The sequence below is a fragment of the Hypanus sabinus genome, chromosome 3, assembly GCF_030144855.1.
Source record: "Hypanus sabinus isolate sHypSab1 chromosome 3, sHypSab1.hap1, whole genome shotgun sequence".
In the NCBI taxonomy this organism is placed as follows: Eukaryota; Metazoa; Chordata; class Chondrichthyes; order Myliobatiformes; family Dasyatidae; genus Hypanus; species Hypanus sabinus.
In genome coordinates, this window is record NC_082708.1 from 43,360,689 (window position 1) to 43,386,296 (window position 25,608).

General features: G+C 39.4%; 1 protein-coding gene and 1 long non-coding RNA gene across 3 annotated transcripts in view; one reads left to right on the top strand and one right to left on the bottom strand.

Moving 5' to 3' along the window:
• Positions 1 to 12,271, bottom strand: part of LOC132391253 (anoctamin-7-like) — a 59,084-nt gene extending 46,813 nt beyond the window's left edge. The window contains exon 1 of one of the 2 annotated variants that reach the window (XR_009511138.1): positions 11,503 to 12,271. Coding sequence is in view for 1 of the 2 variants with exons in the window: in XM_059964179.1 (XP_059820162.1) it covers positions 11,503 to 11,796 (294 nt within the window). In the remaining variant the exon portion in view is untranslated. The remainder of the gene's footprint in view (positions 1 to 11,502) is intronic. The other variant, XM_059964179.1, reaches the window with a different exon arrangement.
• Positions 11,743 to 16,902, top strand: LOC132391254 (uncharacterized). The gene is made up of 3 exons (XR_009511139.1): positions 11,743 to 11,846; positions 12,278 to 12,550; positions 16,203 to 16,902. It is a non-coding gene; the product is annotated as an uncharacterized LOC132391254 (long non-coding RNA).
• Positions 16,903 to 25,608: the final 8,706 nt, after the last annotated feature.

Consider the following 25,608-nt stretch of genomic DNA (forward strand, 5'->3'; position numbering starts at 1 on the left):
ACCAGCCTACATGCAGAATATGACCCGTCTACAACCACCCTTTGCCCTCTGTGGGCAAGCCAATTCTGAATCCACAAAGCAATGTCCCCTTGGATCCCATACCTCCTTGGTTTCTCAATAAGCCTTGCATGGGATACCTTATCAAATGCCTTGCTGAAATCCATATGCTGCTCTACCTTCATCAATGTGTTTAGACACATCCTCAAAAAATTGAATCAGGTTCATAACGCACGACCTGCCTTTGACAAAGCCATGCTGACTATTCCTAATCATATTATACCTCTCCAAATGTTCATAAATCCTGCCTCTCAGGATCTTTTCCATCAACTTACCAACCACAGGTCTATAATTTCCTGGGCGATCTCTACTCCCTTCCTTGAATAAGGGAACAACATCCACAACCCTCCAATCCTCCATAACCTCTCCTGTCCCCATCGATGATGCAAAGATCATCGCCAGAGGCTCAGCAATCTCCTCCCTCGCCTTCCGCAGTAGCCTGGGGTACATCTCGTCCGGCCCCAAACACTTATCCAAAAGCTCCAGCACATCCTCCTTCTTAATGTCTATATGCTTAAGGTTTTCAGTCCACTGTAAGTCATCCCTACAATCGCTAAGATCCTTTTCTGTAGTAAATACTGAAGCAAAGTATTCATTAAGTATCTCTGCTATCTCCTCCGGTTCCATACACACTTTTCCACTGTCATTTTTCATTTTCATTTTTAGAATCTTTTTATTGGTACATAATCTTCTACAGCTATAAAATGATACAAAACTTCAACAGATTACTATGTATTCAATTAATAAAGCTGAAGAAAAAAAGCTGATTGTTATATATAAAAATGGAAAAAAAATTTATATACAAGGAAAAAACCCGTCTCACTAGGAAAAAAAACCCACTGACTACAAAAAAAAAGGAAAAAACCCATTAGGAATCAACCCCCCGGAGCAATAAGCTTAACCATCATCTAAATACATAAAGAAAAAGAGTCAACAACCGTCAATTCATATTTATAAAAATAATAAATTTGGAAGGAAACCATATAGAATATGGGGATCAAAAGTTCTACTTCTAATTTTTTCCAAACGGAGACATAACATTACTTGGGAAAATCATCCAATTAATGAAAGGGAAGAGATATCTTTCCATTTTAATAAAATACCCTTCTTGCCAATAATGTAACAAATGTAATTACATTTGATCTGAAGATGAAATACCCTGAATATGATGCGGAACTATTCCAAATAGAGCAGTCAGTCTATTAGGTTGTAAATTAATTTTCAGAGCTTTAGAAATTGTAGGAAATAATGATTTCCAAAACAACTTTAATGAAGAACATGACCAGAACATATGAGACAAAGTAGCTACTTCAGTTTTACATCTATAACAGTAGTTGTCTATACTAGGAAATATTTTAGATAGTATCTCCTTTGTTAAATAATAACGGTGAACAATTTTAAATTGAATTAAACAGTGGTTAAACATAGAGAAGAAGAATTTACATTTTTCAAAACTCGAAGCCAATCTTCATTAACAAAGGTCATATTAAGTTCTCTCTTCCAATCTTGTCTAGTCTTTAGTGGTAGGTTCTTTTTTTGTAACAAAAATAAATTATAAATTCTGCTAATGGAACCTCTCACTAAAGGATTCAACTTCAAAATGGTATCCAACAAATCAGATTCTTGTAAATATGGAAACTTTGGTAAATATTGTTGTAAAAAATGTCTAACCTGAAAATATTGTAAAAAATGTGTATGAGCGAGAGAATATTTATTAATTAACTCTTCAAGAGTCATCATTCGACCATCACAAAATAAATCTGTAAAAGAACGGATCCTTTTATTTCTCCATAGGAGAAAAATGGGGTCGGTTATTGACAGACAGACAGACATACTTTATTAATCCCGAGGGAGATTGGGTTTCGTTACAGCTGCACCAACCAAGAATAGTGAAGAAATATAGCAATATAAAACAATAATTAAATAATAATAAGTTAATCATGCCAAGTGGAAGTAAGTCCAGGACCAGCCTATTGGCTCAGGGTGTCTGACACTCCGAGGGAGGAGTTGTAAAGTTTGATGGCCACAGGTAGGAATGACTTCCTATGACGCTCAGTGTTACATCTCGGTGGAGTGAGTCTCTGGCTGAATGTACTCCTGTGCCTAACCAGTACATTATGGAGTGGATGGGAGTCATTGTCCAAGATGGCATGCAACTTGGACAGATTCTTCTTTTCAGACACCACCGTCAGAGAGTCCAGTCCCACTCCCACAACATCACTGGCCTTACGAATGAGTTTGTTGATTGAAGGTTTAAATGAAAAGTTTTGATATAAAAAACTAGACAACTTAAATTGTTTAAAATTTTAAAAATTGCGAAACTGAACCCAAATCCATAGGGATTGTTTAATAACTGTAAGGATTTAAATTTGGAATTTTAGAGAGCTGTAAAGGCAATGGAGCTCCTAATATTGAAGTTAAATGAAATTGTTTAACAACTTTTAATTCCAATTCAACCCATAGTGGTTTTTAGCTCTTATCAAGCCAGTATAACCAAAAACTTAATTGTCTAATATTCACAGCCCAATAATAGTCATAAATTAGTAAGTGCAAGTCCACCATCTTTCTTGGATTTTTGTAAATGATACTTGTTAACTCTTGGTCTCTTATTGTTCCGAATAAAGGAAGAAATAAGAGTCAATTTGATGGAAAAATTTTTTAGTTAAAAAGATAGGTATATTTTCGAAAATATATAAAAAACGGTAAAATCATCATTTTCACATAATACGACCTATTAAAGAAAGAGTAAGTGGATTCCATCTAGAAAATAGTTGTTTAATGGAGTCCATTAAAGGAACTATATTATCTTTATAAAAATCTTTATATTTTTAGTAATTATAATACCTAAATATCTAAATGTATTAACAATTCTAAAAAGGAATATCATTATATATACTAACAGTGGCATTTAATGGGAACAATTCACTTTTATTCAAGTTAAGTTTATATCCTGAAAATTTACCAAAATCTTTAAGTGTTTCCAAAAGATTAGAATTGATTCCTCAAGATTCAAAATAAAAATCAAAAGATCATCTGCATAAAGAGAAATCTTATGTATGGTTCCCTTCATGGAGATACCATGAATATTTTTAGCTTCACGTAATGTTATAGCTAAATGATCCAACACAAGATTAAATAATAAAGGGCTTAATGGACATCCCTGTCTAGTACCACTAGAAAGTGTAAAAAAGACCTGTAATTATTAGTAATGACTATGGCAATAGGGTTCTTATAAATCATTTGAATCCACCTATTAAAATTATTACCAAAACCAAATTTTTCTAATACTTTAAACAAATATGGCCACTCAACTCTATCAAATGCCTTTTCTGCATCGAGAAAGATAACACATTGAGGTTGCTTAGATAATGGTGAATTTATAATGTTCATCAATCTCCGAACGTTAGAGAAAGAGTAACGGCCTTTAATAAAGCCTGTTTGATCCATAGAAATTATTTTAGTTCAAATATTTTCTAAGCGATTAGCCATTATTTTAAAGAGAATTTTTGCATCCACATTTAATAGCAAAATAGGTCTATATGATAAACATTCAACAGGATCTTTATCCTTTTTAAGAATTAAGAAAATCGATGCTTCATAAAAAGATGGTAAATTCCCCTTCTCAAAGGATTCATGAAATATTTCCAAAAGATATGGAGAAAGTAATCTTTCAAATTTTTTGTAAAATCCCACCGAATAACCATCAGGAGCTTTACCTGATTGCATTAATAAAATAACTTTCTGAATTTCATGCTCGGTAATTGGAGCATCAAGCATCTGTTGATCTTCAACAGAAATTTGTGGAAGTTTAATCTTACGTAAAAAAGCCTTCATTTTGGAGGAATCTGCAGGAAATTGAGATCTATAAAGATCAGAGTAAAAATCTTGAAAAGTATTATTAATATCTTCATGGTTACTTGCTATATTTCCATTATTTTTACGAATCTTTAAAATTTGTCTTTTAGCTCTGGCTACTCTTAGTTGGGAAGCTAAGAGCTTATTATTTTTATCCCCAAAATTATAAAATTGACTTTTCAATTTAAGCAAATATCCTTCAATAGGATATTCTAGTAATAAATTATACTGTGATTGTAATTCTACTCTTCTTTTAAATGAAACAACATTTGGAGAGATTGCAGTGACGTTAGATCATTCTTTAATTTGTTTAGAGATTTTATCTAATTCCATTCTTGTTTGTTTCTTCAATTTAGATATATACAAAATAATTTGACTAGGTAAGTAAGCTTTCAATGTATCCGAAATTACTAACTTTGAGACGTTTCCTGTATTATTAAAGAGAAAACAACTCTTATCTGAGTTTCAATAAACTCCACAAATTCTGAACTTTGTAAAAAATGTTCTGTAAAATGCCAAAATGGTCTGGATGAAACAATATCTTTCAGTTCAAATATTAAATTTAAAGGAGCATGATCAGAAACAGCAATCACATCATACTCACATTTCTGAACATTAAATAAAAGTCGAAGGTCGACTATAAAATAGTCGATTCTCGAATATTTATTATGAACATGTGAGAAAAATCTATCACTAGGGTGCATATGCCTCCAGACCTCAATTAAACTATAATCAATTAAAAAGGAATTAATAAGTGATGCAGAATGATTAGGGAGTTGATGTTTGGATGATGACTTATCCATTAAAGGATTTAAACAAGTAATAAAATCACCATCCATTAATAACATATATTCATTTAAATCAGGTAATAGAGCAAAAACAGCTTTAAAAAATTAGGGATCATCAACATTTGGTCCATAAATATTAAATAAAACCATTTTCCTATTACAAATTATTCCTTTAACAATCAAAAATCCACCATTAATATCGGCTATAATATCCTCCTGATTAAAAAGGATATTGGAATCAATAAAAATGGAGACACCTCTAGTTTTACTTTGGGAGTTTGCATGAAATTGAGAATCCTTCCAAAATTTAAAAAATTGATTTTTATCACATAACCTGATATGAGTCTCTTGAGCAAAGATTATATCAGGCTGGAATTGGTTGACAATTTAAAATGTTTTCTTATGCTTAATAGGATGATTTCAACCGCAAGTTAAAACATTTAACTGTTTAGATATCATCATGAAACTTTGTATCTAAAAAGAGTAGTTAGATGCATGTCAGGATAAGGTAGTCGAAAATGAAGGTGATGAACAACAATAAAAATAATTAGTGTATGCTCTGGGATTCCATAACGGGGTTAAAAAAAGAAAAAAAAAGCCCAAACTACAAAGCCCAGAAAAAGTCGATGTTAATCGACGCAAGCCCCAAGAAAAGCATAGATGCAGATACAAACTCCGCCTACCTAAGTAATAAAAAAAAGTGAAAAAAGTAGTCTCTGTCTCCCTGTACCGAACATAAAACTCATTACAGTCGACATATATCTCAATATAATTAACTTGGAAGGAAAGTGTTTTTCTTGTAAACAAAATGACCTTCAATTTGAAAGTAACCTTCATAATATTAAATAAGGGAAGAAAAACACATCCAAAACAAATCTTGAAATATTTGTACAAAAGAAAAACAATTGCCATCTTTAAATTGACCAATCTATCTTTAAAACATACAATCCAAATAATTACTTAAAAGATCTTTACTAAAGCATATGGAACAAAAAAAACAATTCATTTAAATGGTGCAGTAAAAAATTCTAGATGTTTCAAACTTAACTACAGTCTATCAACAGTTCTCCCACGATGTCTTCTGAGATTAAAACCATCCAAACCAGTTTTTTCAGAAATAAAAATGCATTTTAAGGTAAAGACTTACTGTAACCATCAAATCTTCCAATCTCATCACTCTATACACCGCGAGACAATCAAGCCATTATAAATCATTCAAGCTTCAGATGCGTCAACAGATTCATCAGGTAAAGAGTTAATAAAACGCAATGCTTCATCATTAAAAATATGAGCGCCAAACTTTTTGACCAAAAGCCTTAATTTAGCTGGATACTGGAGCAGTGGAAAAAGCTTTTTTGATATGCTAGTTTCATAACTGATGCAAATCCAGCATGCTTCTTAACAATTTCGCGTGGAATATCTTCAAAAAAGTGGATCTCTGAATCTTGATACAGAAACAGCCTTTTATTTCTCGCAAGCTTAATAATACGGTCTTTGTGTCAGCCGATTCTGATTTCTCTTTTAATCCAACAATTCAAATATTATTCTGATGTGATTGAGCTTTGAGATCTTAAGCCTTTTCCAAACGAGAAGAAAGGTCAGCAGCATTTCGACTAACTTCTTTAAGATCAAGGCTCAGAGTCAATTTTTCCTTCAAATTTCTCTTTTAATTGAGTTATTTCAATGCCGATACTGCTGATTTAAGACTGTAGTCTCTTCACCTGGGGGGGGTTCCTCCGCGAATTCGTCAGTTTTTTTGGGCTTCCCATTGCCCGGGGCTGGGTTTCTTTTGGCACTTCTGAGAGTAGTCATAATTAAAACTGTTACTCTATAGATCCGACTGAGTAAAATTGAAATTTCAAAGCTTAAGTCGGAAAAGGGAGAGATTAAAGGCAGACATAAAGAAACTGTCCTACATGTCCGTGTGCGGAGGGCGGAGTCCGTAACCCACGGTCACACTTGATTGGTCTTATTCTCTTACACCTCCTCCTCTTGCTCTTCACATACTTCTAGAATGCCTTGTGGTTTTCCTTAATCCTGTCCGCCAAGGCCTTGTCATGGCCCCTTCTGGCTCTCCTAATTTCATTCTTAAACTCCTTTCTGCTAAGCTTCTAGATCGCTATCATTACCTAGTTTTTTTGAACCTTTTGTAAGCTTTTCTTTTCTTCTTGACTAGATTTACAACAGCCTTTGTACACCATGGTTCCTGTATCTTACCATCCTTTCCCTGTCTCATTGGAATGTACCTATGCAGAATTCCACACAATTATCCCCAGAACATTTGCCACATTTCTGCTGTACATTTCCCTGAGAACATCTCTTCCCAAATTATGCTTCCAAGTTCCTGCCTGATAGCTTCATATTTCCCCTTACTCCAATTAAATGTTTTCCTAACTTGTCTGTTCCTATCCCTCTCCAATGCTATGGTAAAGGAGAAGAACTGTGATCACTGTCTCCAAAATGCTCTCCCACTGAGAGTCCTGACACCTGACCAGGTTCATTTCTCAATACCAGATCAAGTAGAGCCTTTCCTCTTGTATACATATTGTGTCAAGAAACCTTCCTGAACACACCTAACAAATTCTGCCCCATCTAAACCCCTCACTCTTGGGAGATGCCAATCAATATTTGGGAAATTAATATCTCCCACCATGACAACCCTGTTGTTATTACTTTTCCAGAATCTGTCTTCTTATTTGCTCCTCAATGTCCCTGTTACTATTGTGTGGTCTATAAAAAACATCCAATAGAGTTATTGACCCCTTCCTGTTTCTAACTTCTACCCACAGAGACTCTGAAGACAACACCTCCATGACATCCTCCTTTTCTGCAGCCTTGACACTATCTCTGATCAGCAGTGCCATGCCCCCACCTCTTTTGCCTTCCTCCCTGTCCTTCCTGAAACATCTAAAGTGTAGAACTCTTCAAATTAGAATGAGAATTTTATCTCTTGTAATTGTTATGGATAAAACAGTTGCAGGGATCCTGTCGCGGGAAGGTGGGAAGAGGTACTGACACCAGCGAGTCATATTATTTTCCACGGATTTTGAGTTCCAATGTTGTCTAACCTTAATCCTTACTTTTGCCCAAATTTAATCAGATTTTTTTAATTTATCACATGTTCATTGAAACACATAGTGAAATAGGCTATTTGCATTAACAGCCAATACAACTTAAGGACGTGCTGGAGGCAGTTCTCAAATGCCTCAGACAGTTGTGCAAGTCAAGTCATTGGGTAGACTTAAAATGGAGATTGATCGATTCTTGATTAGTAAGATCAATGCTTATGGAGACAAGTCAAGAAAATCGGGTTAAGAGGGATAATAAATCGGCCTTGTTGGGATGGCAGAGCAGAGTCAAAGGACCAAATAACTTATTTCTGCCTCTATTCCTTATGGTTCAATAGGAGTGCTGGGCCCCATTTGTGCTCGTTTGCATTAACAATGTGGATGAAGGACGAAGCACAATATATTCAGCTTTGCTGATTACACAAATCTATAATGCAGTGTGGGCTGTGAAGAACATACAGGGGGCTTTGGGGAAATAATAGATAAGGTACGTGAATGGGCAAGGGGTGATTGAAGAAACATAATGTGAACAAATGTGATGTCATCCCATTTTGTTGGAAAAGCAGAAAAGTGAGAGAATGAGAGATGTTGTTCTGAGGGAATTTGGGTATCCTTGCACACAAATTAGTTCTTAACATACAGATTCAACAGGCAATTAGAACGAGTTCGAGTAGAAGAGCAGAAAAGTCTTTCCTCAATAATGCAAGGCCTTGGTAAATCCAAGTCTGGCCTTCCTACTCATGGAAGGATTTACTTTTGATAGAGGGGCCATGACAAAGGGATCGCACTGATTCCTGGAATGACAGGTTTGTTGCATCATGAGAGATCAAACAATTTCTAAGAGATTTCTATTCCTCAGAAATTATCACACCCAAACTTAAGCCTGTTGCAACTGAAAAGGTTGCTGGTAAAAAGCCTGAAGTTCAATAATGTGCAGAAGTACTAAAAAGCAGAAACTAGGAACATGCTGACACCACCACTTTAAACAATTTCTGAATTGCATTACCACTACAATTTGCATAATGCTGTACAGATCTGTACAGTGGGTACAATCTCAATGACACTCCATTCTACTTTGAAGCATCTAGACAACAGCAAAACATACAACAGGCAGCTAACAGCTTGCCATTCTATACTATTATACTCACAAGCCTTCTAAGCTTAGGCCTCTGTACCTTCCTCTGCAACTGTGCCCTTGACTTCTTCACAAGCAAGAGAAAATCTGCAGATGCTGGAAATCCAAGCAGCACACACAAAACGCTGGAGGAACTCAGCCGGCCAGGCAGCATCTATGGAAAAGAGTAAATAGTTGATGTTTCAGGTCAAGACCCTTCATCAAAACCCTTTTTCTGACGAAGGGTCTCAGCCCAAAAATCGACTATTTACTCTTTTCCATAGATACCACCTGACCTGCTGAGCTCCTCTAGCATTTTGTGTGTGTTCCTTTAGGAGACCACAGTCAATACGGATCAATGATAACATTTTTGCCTCATTGACAATCAACAGGGGCATCTCACGGATGCGTGCTTAGCTCACTAATCTCGAGCACTCACAACTGGGTGGCTAAGCACAGCTCAAACACCATCTATAACTTCACATATGACACCAATATTGTTGGTAAAATCTCAAATGGCGAGGAGGGGGTGTACAGGATAGATCAGCTCATCCTCACATTCAAAGTCAGCAAGAGCAAGTAAATGATTGTGGACTCTAGCAAGGGAAGTCCGGAGAACACGACGAGTCCTCACTAAGGGTCAGTGGTGGAGAAGGTGAGCAGCTTTAAGTTTCAGGGTGTCAGCATCTCAGAAGATCTATCCTGGGCCCAACACATTGATGGAATCAGGCAAAGGAACATCAGTGGCTCTTCTTAATTAGGATTTTGAAAAGATTTGGTATGTCACCAAAGATCTTTGCAAAGTTCTACAGATGTATGGCAAAGAGCATTCTGACAGGTTGCATCACAGCCTGATACAGAGTCTGCAATGTATAGGATTGAAAGAGGCTGGGGTGGGGTTGTGGTTACAGGCTCAGCCAGCTCCATCAAGAGCATCTTCAAAAGGCAATGTAGCATCCATCACTAAGGAGCCGGTAACCATAAGGACATGCCCTCTTCTAGTTACTACCGAAGGGAGGGGTTGCAGGAGCAAGACCCACACTCAGTGATTCAGAAACACCTTGTTCCCCTCCATCATCGGATTTCTTTCTTTTTACAATATTTTTATTCAGAAGAAAAAGATTTACAGAGTGCAACACATAGATACATCTCAACATAACTTGTGTACATTGATATATTGTAATAAAATTGATCAAAATGTTATAGCATAACACAAAGGTATACCACTCTGTAATCAAAAATTTAAAGACAAGTCATACATCATAAAATAAATTCTTTTATATTAAAAAAAGTCAACCCCCTACCAACTACCAAAGAAAAAAGCTGATGGATGACAATGGATAATTAGAAAAAAATATATTCTTAAGAAAAGATAAAAATATACACAAAAGTCTGTGCACTGTTAAACTTTATAAAATTGGAAAAGTAATTTAGGAAAGGTCCCCAAATATCATAAAAAGATTGTTTTGAATCTAAGACTGAGCAGCAGATCTTTTCTAAATTTAAATAATACATAATATCACGTAACCATTGAAGATGTGTAGGAGGGGTAGACTCCTTCCATTTAAGCAAAATTGCTCTTCTTGCTAAAAGAGAGGTAAAAACTAAAACTGTAGGTTAGGAGTATTTAAAGTTATATCTTCATTTGCAATAATACCAAACAAGGCAGTAAGGGGATTTGTGTCAAATTGGACCCTAAAAAGTTGTGAGAAGGTATGAAATACTTCTAGCCAAAACTTTTCAATTATCCTGTTTATCTCAGGATCTCTTGCTTCATTTGACCAATTGTCAAATAAATTTGCACTCCCAAAAACACATTTTTACAGATTCCTTCAAATTAGAGATTTTCTACGTTTCCAATTAGCTACTTTTCCTATAGGTCCTGATAAAAATTTACTGGACGATCTTTTAAACTTAAAAACTTTTGTTAATGGTTCTATTACCGGTATCTATAACTTGTTGATTGATTCTGGACAAGACTTTTTAGATAAAATAAAAAAAGCTTGGGAGGATGACCTAAATTGTCAGATTTCTGATGATAGATGGAATAAAATTCTTAAACGGGTTAATAAATCATCTTTCTGTGCTCGTCATTCTCTTCTACAATTTAAAGTGGTTCATAGAGCTTACATTTCTAAACAGAAGCTGTCCAGTTTTTACCCGAATGTTTCTCCACTTTGTAATAAATGCAACTCTGCTGATGCCTCTTTAATTCATGTTTTGGTTTTGCCCATCATCAGATTTCTGAACAGTCCACCAGCACCACCTTATTATTTTTTGCACTATTTAGTTTGTAATTCACAGTAATGTTATGTCTTTGCTCTCTATTGCTGTAACAAATTCACGTCATGTAAGACAATGATAATAAAACTGGATTCTGATCCTGAAGTATAATGTAGGAATATATTCTATGCAAGGTTATAATATTTTAATTAATTGTTAATTGGACATGGTTAATAAGCACAAGAGACTCTCAGATGCTGTAAATACATAGTATCACACAAAATGCTGAAGGAATTCAGCAGGTCGACTATTTTATTTCCTTTCATAGACTGTGCCTGACCTGCTTTTTTTTTCCTTTCCAGTATTTTGTGTGTTAAGCATGGTAATGATGCTTTACCTCTATATCCAAGGGCATTTTTAATCTCATTTTTTCAGCTGCTTGGCTCAGTACATTAAACGGGGCGAAGATCTTAATAATCTGTTTTGAGTGTCTCCGTTCTTTCCGCCTGTTTGCGTCGTCTTCTACCTCTGTGTTTCCCCCGGTCCGCTCGGTCACGTCGGGGACCAGGCAGAGTCCAGTCTTTTTAACTTCGCGCAGAAACTCCATTCGCTCCCTCGCGAACAAGTGATCATCGTTGTCCTCGTAAATTAGCACGTAGTCGATCACCCGGAGCTTCTCAGTTCCGTCCATTGCGCTTCACGCAAGCCTTCAACTCTACACAGCTAGCGAAGTAAACACAGGTGAGCCCGTTCGGCTGCAACCCGAACCTGTTCTGGCTGCTTCCTCGTTTCTTCTATTTATAGACAGGAAACTGCCACCGTCTCGTTGAAGTTCATGGGACTCTGACCCGTAAGTGGCGCCGTTGTGGGGCTAAGGTGAAATGGGAGGGGCTGAAGCCCTTGTCAGCAGCTAGTAGTTGGGATTTTAACCTTGTGTCTTCTGAAAGTCACCCCTTAATGTCAATGTTAGATTCAGGCTGTGGGGTCTATTTTATCCATAAACATAATCAGGGAGATTGACTGGTAGCAGTCCAGCGCCACAGTGACCAGCGGTGTCGGATCGGCTGGATATTTTTAATGAAGTGTGCAATTCCTTAACAATTCCCGGGGCGACAGTAGGTAAAACTGAATAATTTCTAAATACTGCGCTCCTTTTCCCTTGCATATGTTAGCTCAAACCTCTAAACGAACGGCAACCTGGCGTGGACGAGCAAATAGATGTACAACATCCCTTTGTACATTGCGCAGGACGGAAGAACAAAGGACGAGGCGGCCCAGTATTGTCTTCAATATAAACAGAGAAAGAGAGATTATACAGGTGCTCGAAATCCAGAGAAACAAACACAAAATGCAGAAAGAACTCAGCAGGTCAAAGGACCTCTATGGAGAGGAATAAACAGTTGACGTTTCGGGCATAGACCATTCATCAGGACGCGATTTAACAGGTGATGCAACATCCGTAGATAGTTAATAAATGAGCGGGGCGCTGTAGTTGTGGCCACGTCATCTGGGAATGATTAGACTTCCGTCACCCTAGTTGCCTTGGAAAAAAATCAGAATAAATATCTTACTTAGTGTGTGTATACCATTCTTTTACAGCATAGGAGTTCATTGGGCCCATTTAGTCTATGCTGGTTCTTGGAGCAATCTCATAAGTCCCATTCCTGGTAACCTATTCCCTCTCACGTGCCAATTAATTTCTACCTATTTACACAATGGGTAGTTTATTGAAGCCAGGTAACCTACTAATCTGACTGACAACAAGGTCAAGGAACTGGAGCTGGTGCTGAATGTACGCAGAACTATCTGGGAGATGAAAATTTCCCAGAAGGGACTTTTACTGAGGCAGTCACATACAGAGCCCAGGCTTTGGATAATAGATGGGTGACCACCAGGAGAGGCGGGTGGTAAGCAGTTAGTACAGGGTTTCCCTGTGCCCGTTCCCCTCTGCCATAACTATACCCCCTTTGGATACTGCTTGGGGGAATGACCTATCAGGGTACAGCAGCAGCAGCTAAGTCAGAGGCACTGTGGCTCAGCAGGGAAGGGTAAAGTCAAATAGTGATAGCAGACTTGATAGTTAGGGGGACGGACAGGAGATTCTGTGGCTACAAAAGCAACTCCAGATTGGTATGTTGTTTCTCAGATGTTAGGATCGAGGATGTTTCAGAGTGGCTGCTGAAGATTCTCAAGAGGAAGGGTGAGCAGCCAGAGGTCATTGTGATCATTGGCACAAATGACATAGGTAAAAGGGGGTGGGGATCCTGCACAGTGTGTACAGAAAGTTAATGAAGAGACTGAAGAGTAGGACCTCCAAAGTAGTCGTCTCTTGATTACTCCCGGAACCCTAGGCTGGTCAAAAAGGCAGGCAGGTAGGCAGAGGGGATGGAGTGGCTTTATTGGTAAAAATTAGGCCATTTAGGCTGACTTCCGTGGTTGGAAAAATGTTGGAGTCCATTATTAAGGATGTGCTTTCAGGGTACTTGGATGCACATGATAAAGTAGGCTGAAGTCAGTATGGTTTCCTTAAGGGGAAATCTTGCCTGGTAGATCAGTTGGATTTTTTGAGGAAATAATAGACAGGATAGGCAATGGATGTCACTTACTTGGATTTTCAGGGCTTTTGACAAGGTGCCACATGTGAGGCTGCTTAGCCAGAGAAGATGGTATTACAGGAAAGAAACTAGCATGGATGGAAGTTTTACTGACTGGCAGGAGGCAAAGACTGGAAATAAAGGGAGTCTTTTCTGGTTGGCTACTAGTGACTAGTAGTGTTCCGCATGGATTGAAATTGGGGCCGCTTATTTTCACATAATGTGAAAATAATTCTCATGATTTTCACTTGTCAATAATTTAGATTATGGAATTGATGGTTTGTGACCATGTTTGCAGATGATACAATAGTAAGTGGAGGGGCAGATGATGTTGAAGAGACGAGGAGTCTGCAGAAGAATTTAGACAAGTTGGAAGAATGGACAAAGAAGTAGCAGATGAAATATGCGTAGTGCAGGGAAGTGTATGGTCATGCACTTTGGTAGAACAATCAAAGGCTTAGACTATTTTCTAAATGGGGAGAAATTCAAAAATCAGAGATGATTGTATACTCCTGGGAGTACTTGTACAGGATTACCTAAAGGTTAATTTGTATGTTGAGTCAGTGGTAAGGAAGGATATTCAGTTAGAACTGAGATAAGGAGGAATTTCATTAGCCAGAGGGTGGTGAATCTGTGGAATTCATTGTCACGGATGGCTGTGGAGGCCAAATCATTGAGTATAGATAAAGCAGAGGATGATATGTTCTTGATTAGTCAGGGCATCAATGGTTATGGGGGGAAGGCAGGAGAATAGTGTTGACAGGGATAATAAGTCAGCCATGATGGAATGGAGGAACAGACTTAATGAGCCAAGATACCTTACTCTTCTCCTGTTTCTTATGGTCAAGCAACATATTTTTGCAATATGGGAGAAAACCACAGCAACTCAGGGAAATCTCATGTGAACTTTGTCGTGGTTTTTCGTGCCCCACAACCGACCAGGAGACGCAGAAGATTCTTCAAGAAGGGTTAAACTTTAATTTGCGAATCAAAGCTGAGACAGTCATTGAGATAGTCACTGATTGCCCACCGATCCTTGTACATAGCATTTTTTACAGCAATCTCCTGGTTTAGTTGTATTAGCATATCCAATCGGTCTACAGTTGAGTATCACAAGTACATCCGCCACTATTGTTTCTACCTACTGACTTAATCATGTTCTAATCTACATCTCTTAGCTACCTCTCATTAACACACCATTGTCTTCTACATTCTTAAGATTTCATTCTCCTACTAAATTGGATACATGCATAGCAAATAGCAAGTTCAAAGCTGACTACATAGTTTTGGTTACACAGCGAACAATGCAACTTTTATACTCCAATAAGTCCACACATCAGGCTCTAGAGGTCAGAGCCAACTCTGGGTTAGAAGCCCTGTGAGGCAGGAGCACTACCTGCTGCCATGCCTTCTCCAGTAGAAAGATCACCGGGCATGCTCAGTGATGTCTGAATATTCAGATGGTGTGGATTTTCACACCAACGCTGGCCATAATTTGGGAGATGAGGCTGCCTTATCTTCAGTTAAAGGAGATCAAACTTTCCTGGGCCACTCATGAAGATCTCAAGGGGTTAACAATCTTACACATTTGCAAAACTGCTGAAATTGGCAGAGGAGCATCCGACGGGTCTCCTGTCCTGTGGTGACCAATGGAGCAGTTGCAGCATGCAATATCTCATCTACCTCATCAACCACCCAATCTGTGGCAGAGACCATGGAAAAGACCTGCTTTAGTCCTGCCATTCTATGTTGGCTATGGATGGAGGTAAAACAGGGTGGGTAGGTGGCCACAGAGGTCAAGGAGGACCCTGTGACTTCAGGTCACAGTGATCAACAACACAAGGTGATTAGGCTGTTATGAGGAAGAAGCAACAGAGTTGGATGGACCGGATTCATGATTAAGTCACAAGGGTGTGATTGATTCACAAGATGGGAATGGACAACAGAATAAAATAAACCAAGGCATCATCTTTTGTCACCACTTGCTTAGGGCAAAGGCTAGCTTGCTTCCACTTTACTTCTGTGGGCTTTAAAAGCTAGGACTTTATCCTTCAAAGTGCAGGAGACAGAGAGGTGATCTTGTTATACAGCCATCTTAACTGAAAGGATAATTTTGGGTCATATCAACTCCATACATTGATGTACGAGGCAGTGCATCTTAACAAATGGGTGACTTTTAAAAAAATGTGACTTAACTTCATTTGAGCCTAGCTTTTTCACAATGTTTAGTAAAGGACTGAAAGGACACAGCTGAAAGGCATTAAATAGGGTGAGAATTCAGAACATTAACAACTTTGCGGGAAAATGAAATATTGGGATAGTTGCTGTGCATATTTATTGAAAATCAAGTAATTGCAATATATACACAATTCTGGATTTCTGCCTCATTAGCATGTTTATTATTCAAGTACACTTTTGTACTGACATCAAACATGCTGGTCATCTTGTTGTTAACTATATTAAAATGAAGCTTTGATAATATATTGTTATGAATGTACCACAGCTCTGAGGGGCCGAAGGGGCGGGAGCAGCCCCCTCCTTCCGGAGAATCGCAAGATCGCTATTAATTTGGGTCTTGGACTCAGGAAATGAGAGACAATGCAACGGTTTTGGCCATTGTTCTTAGAGACACCTGTGTGAAGTGCATGTCCCTGCTACGTGACAGCTACCATGGATATGGACACCCTCAGGAAATGGGGGTGGGGATTGCATCACCCTTCGTTGATGGACATCTACAACTCTGCAAGTCAAGATAAAAGGGACTGCAGGAGGCTGTACCCCAGCGACGCACCAGAAGGACACCATCACTCAGTGCTCCAGTGCTAGCGGAAGCCCTATAAAGCCACGTGCATTCCGCCTCTCCTTGGCCTGAGGAGCGGGTGGCTGATAACACCGAAAAGGACTTCGAACTCACAACGGGGAACCAACGCTCCCCTGTTTCAACGGATGCTTCATAAAGACCCGGCAAGTCTTTACTTTTCTCACCAATCTCTCTCTCTCTGTCGCACCACGTGAAACCCACCGATTCCCAAAAGGCTGAAGCCTGCAGACTTCTGAGTGAATTTTATATTTCCAACGAATAATATATTATCCCCTAAACAACAGTAGAGCTCATTTCTTAATGATGATTATTACTATACCCGCGCTTTAGATTGAGTATTGACGATGTGCATTATCTGAATGTTTGTATTAACCTTACTTTTGTGCCCCTTTATAAATAAAAACATTTGAAAATAGTGACATCAGACTTCAACGGACCTCTCTATCTTTGCTGGTAAGTTATCCAGTTATGGGATACGTAACAATATATCCAAATTTCTGGATGAAAATATCCCTTAGCAGGAGTTACATGGAAAGGTGTTTCACCAAAAGAATATGGGGGAGGGGTGGGCTGTGATGGAGAGCTCCTTATGCTGAAAATCGGTGAGGAGTGAAGTCTTGTTCATTGCACATTGGGGAGTGCAGGGATTGAGTGTTGGTAGATGGTATCAAGGTGGGGGAGATTCAGCATCATGTTATATCAAAGTACTATTTCAATAGACTTGGAGATGAACTGCTATGTCCAGCATAGAATCTAAATGGGGAAGGCATTGCTAAGTTGGGATGTCTTGAGGTAGCTTTGTCAAATCAGAGGTTGCAGGCATCACAAACAAGAGAAAATCTGCAGATGCTGGAGATCCAAAGCAACACACACACAAAGTGCTGGAGGAACTCAGCAGGCCAGGCAGCATCTGTGGAAAAGAGTAAACAGTTGACTTTTTTTTAGGATGCGACTCTTCTTCAGGACTGGAAAGGGAGAGGTCAGTAAAAAAAAGTGGGGGGAGGGGAGGAAGAAGTACAAGATGGTAAGTGATAGGTGAATATGGGAGAGAGCCAGGTGGTGAAATAAAGAGCTGGGAAGTTGATTGGTGAAAGAGGTAAAAGGCTGGAGGAGGGGGAATTTGACAGAAGAGGATAGAAAGCCATGGAAGAAAGGGAGGGAGGAGGAGCACCAGAGGGAGGTAATGGACAGGTAATGAGATTAGGCGAGAGAAATTGATGTTCATGCCATCAGGTTGGAGGCTGCCCAAACAGAGTATAAGGTGTTGCTCCTCCAACCTGAGTGTGACCTCATTGTGGCAGTGCAGAAGGCCATGGACTGACATGTTGGAATGGGAATGGGAAGTGGAATTAAAATGGGTGGCCATTGGGAGATCTCACTTTTTCTGGCAGACGGAGCATAGCTGCTCAGCAAAGCGGTCTTCCAACCTATGTTGGGTCTAACCGATATACAGGAGGCCACATCAGAAGCACCCGATACAGTAGATGACCCTAACAGACTCACAGGTGAAGGGTTGCCTCACCTAGAAGGACCATTTGGGGCCCTGAATTGTGGTGAGGGAGGAGGTGTAGGGGTAGCTGTGGCACTTGTTCCGTTTGCTAAGTACCATGGTGGAGGTCAGTAGGGAAGGACATTTGGACAAGGGAGTTGCATAGGAAGTGATCCCTGCAGAAAGAGGGGAGGGAAAGATGTGCTTGGTGGTGGGATCCTGCTGGAGATGACAGAAGTTATGGGGAATTACGTGCTGGACGCAGAGAACAATGGGGTGGTAGCGGAGGACAAGAGGAGCCCTGTCTCAAGTGTGGTGGCAGGAAGTTGGCATGAGGGCAGACATGTGTGAAATAGAAGAGTTGCAGATGAGGGCAGCGATAATAGTGGAGGAAGGGAAGCCCCATCCTTTGAAGAAGGAGGACATCTCATTAGTTCTGGCATGAAAATTCTCATCCTGAGAGCACATGCAGTGGAGATGGAGGAACTGAGAAAAGGGGATGGCATTTTTACAGTTGAAAAGGTGGGAAGGAGTATAGTCCAGGGAGTTGCGAGAATCAGTAGGTTTATAAAAAATATCAGTAGATAGACTGGCATCCTGAACTTTAATGGACAAAGAAAATTAATGTTACTGAGGTGCAGGTCTTTAAGCCCCAGTGGTAGACTAGTGCCTGTGTAAAATGTCCATCTATTGACTCTCCATGCCTTTTGTACATTTGTTGAATATGGTCTATGTTCTTTGTAAATGAAGCAGTTATTACCAGCAATTGTACCACGCATAAATTCATTGACAAATAAGGTAAGTAAATACAGACATGAATTACAAATAGCACATAAAAAGTGTCAGTAAATTTTATACCTTTAAGATTCAGACCAACACGAGGGTTCCAAATAGACCCTACTATACTCAGACTATCACTGTTGAAAGAATGAACAGATAACAAAGAGGCATTTGTTTAGCATGAAATTAAGATAATTCTATTATCTTAATCTGCAGACAAACTCATTAAGATCACTGCGCTGAAGCAGACCTTTATGAAGCTTGTTTATGTACTGAATTGGGGCTAAAGTCTCATGTTGAGAATTGTTGAAACTTGTTTATCTAAGGCAGGGTTTTTGGAAAAAGTCATACTTATGTGAAGATTTTATAAAAACCCATTTTATATACTGCAGTATCTGGTCACACATCATTTATTTGAATTTGAATTTATTTAAATTTGACATCTGTCCCACAATGTGAGGGATTAAAAATCTTCGTCTTGTGACTCTACTGCAATGTACAGGCATGTAAATGTATGTCCAATGGCTTGTAGAAAGAAGCTGTCCCGTAGCCTGTTGGTTCCAGCTTTAATGCTGCAGTACTGTTTGCCAGAAGGAAGCAACTGGAACAGTTTATGGTTGGGGTGACTGGTGTCCCCGATGATCTTCCCAGCCTTCTTTATGCATTTGCTGCTGTAAATGTCCTCAAAGGAGGGATGTTCACATCTACCGTTGCACTGGACTGGAGGTACTGCTCTCTGCAGTGCCCAGCAATCAAGGTTGGTGTAGTTCCTGTAGCAGGTGGTGATACAGCCAGTCAGGATGTTCTCAATTGTGCCTCTGTAGAGGGTCTTGAGGATTTGGGGACTCATGCTGAACTTCTTCAGTCACCTGAGGTAGAAGAGACGCTGTGAACTTTGAATTCTGAAGTAATCAGTTTCCTGATTGTGTAATAAAGGGGATGGGACAATGATGCAACCCCATTCTGCCTGCTTCTGTGCTTCATTGAGATAGTGAGACACATTGCTGTCGCTTGTGGAGTGAAGCTTACCCTTTCCTTTCATGGTGTAGACAAGGCTGTTAATGATTTGCATATGTGTGGGCAGCAGTGAGGTCTGTGTCCCAGCTTCCCTATTACACAGCTTCTCCTAGTCAAAGGAAGGGTGTGAATATTTTTGAGGCGATTTACTTGTGGTCTTTCCAGGTGCAAGATGAAGAAACATATTCCTTTTTCCTCCTCTACAACTATTGAAAATGTATTAGGTTTCCAGATACATATGCTAACCCACCTGTTTTCATTTCTAACCAGATTATTAGTTATACTGTAGTCTGAACCACAAAATGAGAAATTTGCTCCAGTAGTCTTGACAACTTCTTGTTCTCTTCCCTGTAACACTTGTACTTGATTGGACAAAGTTATGAAATTTACACACATGCCACAGTATCACTATATCATACCATGCACATTATCTGAAGGAAAACATCCTTTGACATTGAGGTGATTTTCCAAACAACGCAAGAATCTAGGCATAAAATAACAGAGCCACAGAGCCCAGAAACAAACCTTTCCACATCAACTATCAAGCACACATATGCTTGATTCCTAATTTAAAACTGTAATGTTTCTTCAGATTCTCCCCATATTCCTATCAATTCCCAGTTGCTAATCACCCTACCAACTAATTGGGACATGAGAGGAAACTTGGAGTACCTGGAAGAAATCCACATAGTCACATCGAATGTACAAACTATAGACATGCAGAAACGGAAGTTAACCTTGAACTTGGGTCACTGTGGCTACAAGCTGCAGCTCTACTCTAATTGCTGTGTCACTTGGCCAGCCCCATTAAGGGAGTGGTTAGTTCGTCTATTGAGTTCTGAGAAAGTGTTCATAGATAACGACACAAACTGGTGCAAGAGGGAATAACTAACAATTCTTAAAGCTATTGTAATCTGTTTAAAAAGATGAAAGGATCCATTGTAGTTCTATTTAAGAGCCCTTTGGTCTAATTTGTCACTGTAGGAAAGCATTCTTTATAATTGCCCAAGTCCATCTGTTTTTTCCAATCAAAAATTAGATTTAAAAAATCTTCTGTAATGCCTCAAAATGACAAATCAAATTATTTATCATTTGCCAATTTGTAACATAGGGTAACATTATGCTCAGAACTAAAGATTTTCACATAACTCACAACATTAATGGGATTTGTGGTTAGTCTTGTCGAATTTGGTTCCTTATTTCTTCTGATATTAAACTATATTAGCTCTTATTAGGGGTTAAATCAATTATGAACTAAAGATATATAGACACGCATATTGAGTAAGTACTTGTGAACAAACTCAAAATAATATTTTGCTGTTCATTTTCACGCAGCCTTGGATTTCTTAGCTTTAGAAAAATAAAATTTTAAAATAGTAATGTCATATTAACATAATCTTATACCTTCATATAGAGGAGTAGAGCTTCACACAGATTATAGACTTTTTAATGGAGTGGAAACCTTTTAAAGAAATCTACTTTTAATATATTAAAAACAACATCTTAACCATATCTTTGAAAAGGTATAGGATCTTCTTTTCACTTTTTTTTGGTTAGTCAGTAATATTAAATATTTTCTTTATCAAGTTCAGATCGGCAACAACATGTTCTCCACAGTCCCTATCAGCATAGGCACACAACAAAGCTATGTGCTTAGCCCCTGCTCCAATTGCTTTATACTTATGACTGTGAGGCACAATCCAATGTCATATTTAACACCTCTGCCTTTGGCCAAATGAAAGGTGGTGACGAATCAACGTATAGAAAGGAGTTTGAAAATCTGTCTGAGTGGTGCCATAACAACAACCTCTCACTCCCTGTTCAGCAAGGCCAAGGAGCTGATTATTGATTACTGGGTGAGGAAACCAGAGGTCTGTAAGCCAGTCCTTATTGTGGGATCAGCAACTTTAAATTTCTTGGTGTTATCATTTCAGAGTATCTGTCTGAGTCCCACATGCCATTACAAAGAAAGCATGACAGCACCTCTACTTTCTTAGAAGTTTGCATAGATTCGGCGTGACATCTAATACTTTGACAAACTTCTTGAGCTGTGTGGTGGATGGTATATTGACTGGTTGCATGATGACCTGGTACGGGAACACTAATGCCCTTCAATGGAAATGCCTAAAAAAAATTAGTGGAAATAGCCCAGTCCATCATGGGTAAAACCCGACCCACCATTGAACACATTGACAAGGAGTCCTGTTGCAGGAAAGCAGCATCCATCATCAAGGACCCCCACATTCAGGCAATGCTCTCTTCTCACTGCTGCCATCAGGAAGGAGGTACAGGAGCCTCTTGACACACACCATCAGATTCAGGAACAGTTATTACCCCTCAACTATCAGGCTCTTGAACCAGAGGAGATAACTTCACTCACCCCAGCACTGAACTGTTCCCACATTCTGTGGATTCACTTTCATAGAACAAACAGGATAATGTAAATTATTTCCTGTAACTGAATTTTAGATCCTAGGGCACCTTATCTCTCATTCTGCATAGTTTTATTGCCAAGTTTTTATTGCTTAGAAGACTATATTCTCCACCCTTCCAAATATTGGCAAACCATACTTTAGACTTTAGTTCAAATTTCTTTTCAAGAATGGGTGAACATGCATGAAAATCAAGTTAACACACAACTTAGAAGCATCAATATATGTAATGTGTTAGAAGTCCAAAGCTGCGCCAATGTTTAGGGAAAGCAATGCATTCAGATCATTTATGTTGGTGAAAAACCAGAAGTATGGTACAAGTATCTTCAACAATTAAATGTACAAAAGAGTGACTGATACTGAATACAAGCTGCAGCACATTTTAAATTCATGCCATCACAAGGAATTCCAGGTGAACTTGAAGTTAATATGTGTTTAGAGCAGAGGTTCCCAACGTTGCTTATGCCATGGACTCTTATCATTAACAGAGGAGTCTATGGACCCCAGGTTGGGAACACCTTGTTTAGACCCTTTGCCACACTGATAGATCCAGCATTTGTTGCCATTCTAGTATCATAATGTATATTGGATCACATTATCAATTTCTGATAAGAAACTCTTCCCGAGTCATGGATGAGATCACCCACCTCATCATTGTACTCAGGTGGCTATTGTTGTAACTACCTCCTGCTGTTTTCCCAACTCCTTTTGTTGCTAAGTTCCTGTGGTGCCACAAGTGATGACCGATCTCTTGTTAAGCTTTGTTGTTGGTCTCCCTATGTGCCACAATCCATATCTCTAACTTTTGTGTAGGGATCGGATTTTCAGCCTGGTTCTGCTTCAATGCATCTTTCACTTTTCCAATTCATAAAAAGCACCAGCAACTGAGACAGAGTTCCCCCTTCCTCACTTCCAATTCCAGTATAGGATTCTTTGATATGTTGGCAGATGGAGTACAGTGGTAAATGGATGGTCATCAACTTTGGAATGGAAAATGATAGATCGATACTTCATTAATCCCAAAGGAAATTACAGTGTCACAGTAGCATTACTAGTGCACAGATATACAAATATTCGAAGAGAAGTAAGAAAGAATAAAAAATAAGTTACATTTAACAGTCAAACAACTTCCCTGGCTACAGGTTGACTCATTATAGTGCCTGATGGCTATGGGTAAGAATGACTTCATATAGCGCTCTTTGAAGCAACACAGTTGTCTTAGTCTATTACTAAAAGTGTTCCTCTGTTCGGCTAAGGTGGCATGCAGAGGGTGAGAAACATTGTCCCAAATTGCCAGGATTTTCTGCAGGGTCCTTTGTTCTCCCACAGCCTCCAGTGTGTCCAGTTTGACTCCTATAACAGAGCCAGCCTTTCTAATCAGTTTATTAAGCCTGTTGGCATCACCCGTGTTGATGCCATTGCCCCAGCATCACCATCATCATCATCAGGTGCCTTGCCCAGTTTGAGCTTTGACTGCATGGCCCACACACTCCTGTTTTGGGTCAAGTGGATCAATTCACTGGTATTTCCCCAGCACACCACTGCGTACAAGATTGTACTGGTGACAGCAGGCTAGTAGAACATGTGAAGAAGAGGCCTGCATACTCCAAAGGACCTCAGTCTCCTCAGGAAGTAGAGGCGATTCTGGCCTTTATTGTACACAGCCTCTCAAATTTTCCAGTTCTTGGAATGGTCGCAAGCTCAGCTACAAAAGGAGCAGGTTTGCAACCCCATCCTGTAAAAACCCAGAGCTACAGAAATGCTAACAGGATCTCCAAAGAGGTCATCCCTGGGAGAGGAAGGATCCTTTGCTGGAAGAAGTATGAAGTTGTGTAATGAAAACAGAAATCACAGGGCTGATCAACCTTGTATTGACATCGGACAAAGGACTCTGATAAGCTGCTGTTTGTGGTCTATGTACAAATAAGGGTGATGGACTTAAAGAGAAGAAGATTATTGAAATATTGCAGCATGTTGTTGTGCAGAGGGACTTGGAAGTGCTTGTACATGAATTGAAAAAGGTTGGTTTGCAGGTAATCAAGAAGGTAAAATGAAACATTGGCCATCATTGCTAAAGGGATTGAATTTAAGAGCTGCACCGCAGACCGGTTTAATACTGACAATATTCTTGCAGACCGGCTGACTGGGGGTGGGTGTGGGTGTTGATCACGACCGGAATATAGGTGAAAAGTCAACTATAAGTCACTTATAAATGGCTAATACACTCAATTTCGTTTCTAAAAAGGATTAACTAACAAATTTAATATTAAACACTTAGAGCATATTTTCCTCGCATGACCACAGTGATAAGTCAATTATAACTCACTTATAAGTCAATAGCATCAGAACATTTTAAGTAACGTTTGGATATTAACACACAGTGCATATTTTCCTCGTACGAATATATAAAATTATTGAAACACACCAGTGAGAGGACAAGGTAAGGGCCAGAGGTCCCCATACTGGGGCCGCGGTGGCTGCAGTCCGGAGAGAGCGACTGACCGAGTGAGGCATGCAAAAGGGAGCATGTCCGCCTCCTTTGTAGGTAGGTAGGATCTATCAGCTGACAAAATTTTGGCTCGAGGGATGACTTTCAGTAGATTGCAGTAAGGTAGCTGTTCTGCTAGTTATGAAACCCTGAGCCCGAATTAGGTCATCTGCGAATACTTTAGCACCGGTTTCTCCACGAACATTCAGTGTGCTAAAAAAAGGTTTAGAGGCGGTGCCCATCTGTCCACGCTCCAGGCCAGCAGCAACGGCACTTCTCGCCAGCCGTGAGAGACGGCCGGTTACCCAAGGCCAACCAGTGATCCCTGGCGCGAGGGTATCACTGCGCTTAGGTGACTGATGACCTCGCGTGGGTTCAAGTTCAACAGTGGGCGTGACAGGAAATGAGGAAAGGTGCAGCTGACTCATATTGTTTCATATTGTTTCCTCGTGGCCTGGTGGTTGGGGACCAGTGGTGTACATGGTAGGGCACTGAAAAACTGGTGCCAACTAACTGGCAGGAGCATTCAAGGACTTCTTCAGTCTCTCACTGCCGCTGTTACAGGTCCCTACCCACTTAAAAATGGTGACAATCACACCAGTACCCAAGAAAAACAGGGTGAGCAGTCTCAAGGACTATCACCTAGCTGCATTTACATCTACTGTGTTGAAGTGCTTTGAGAGGTTGGTCATGGCCAGAATCAACTCTTGCTTAAGGAAGGACCTGTATCTGCTGCAGTTTGCCTATCAGCACAATAGGTCTAGAGCAGATGCAATCCCAATGGCTCTCTACTGGTCCTTGGATCACTTGGACAAGAGTAATACCTATATCAGGCTGCTGTTTATTGACTACAGCTCAGCTCATACCCTCAGTTCTAATCAA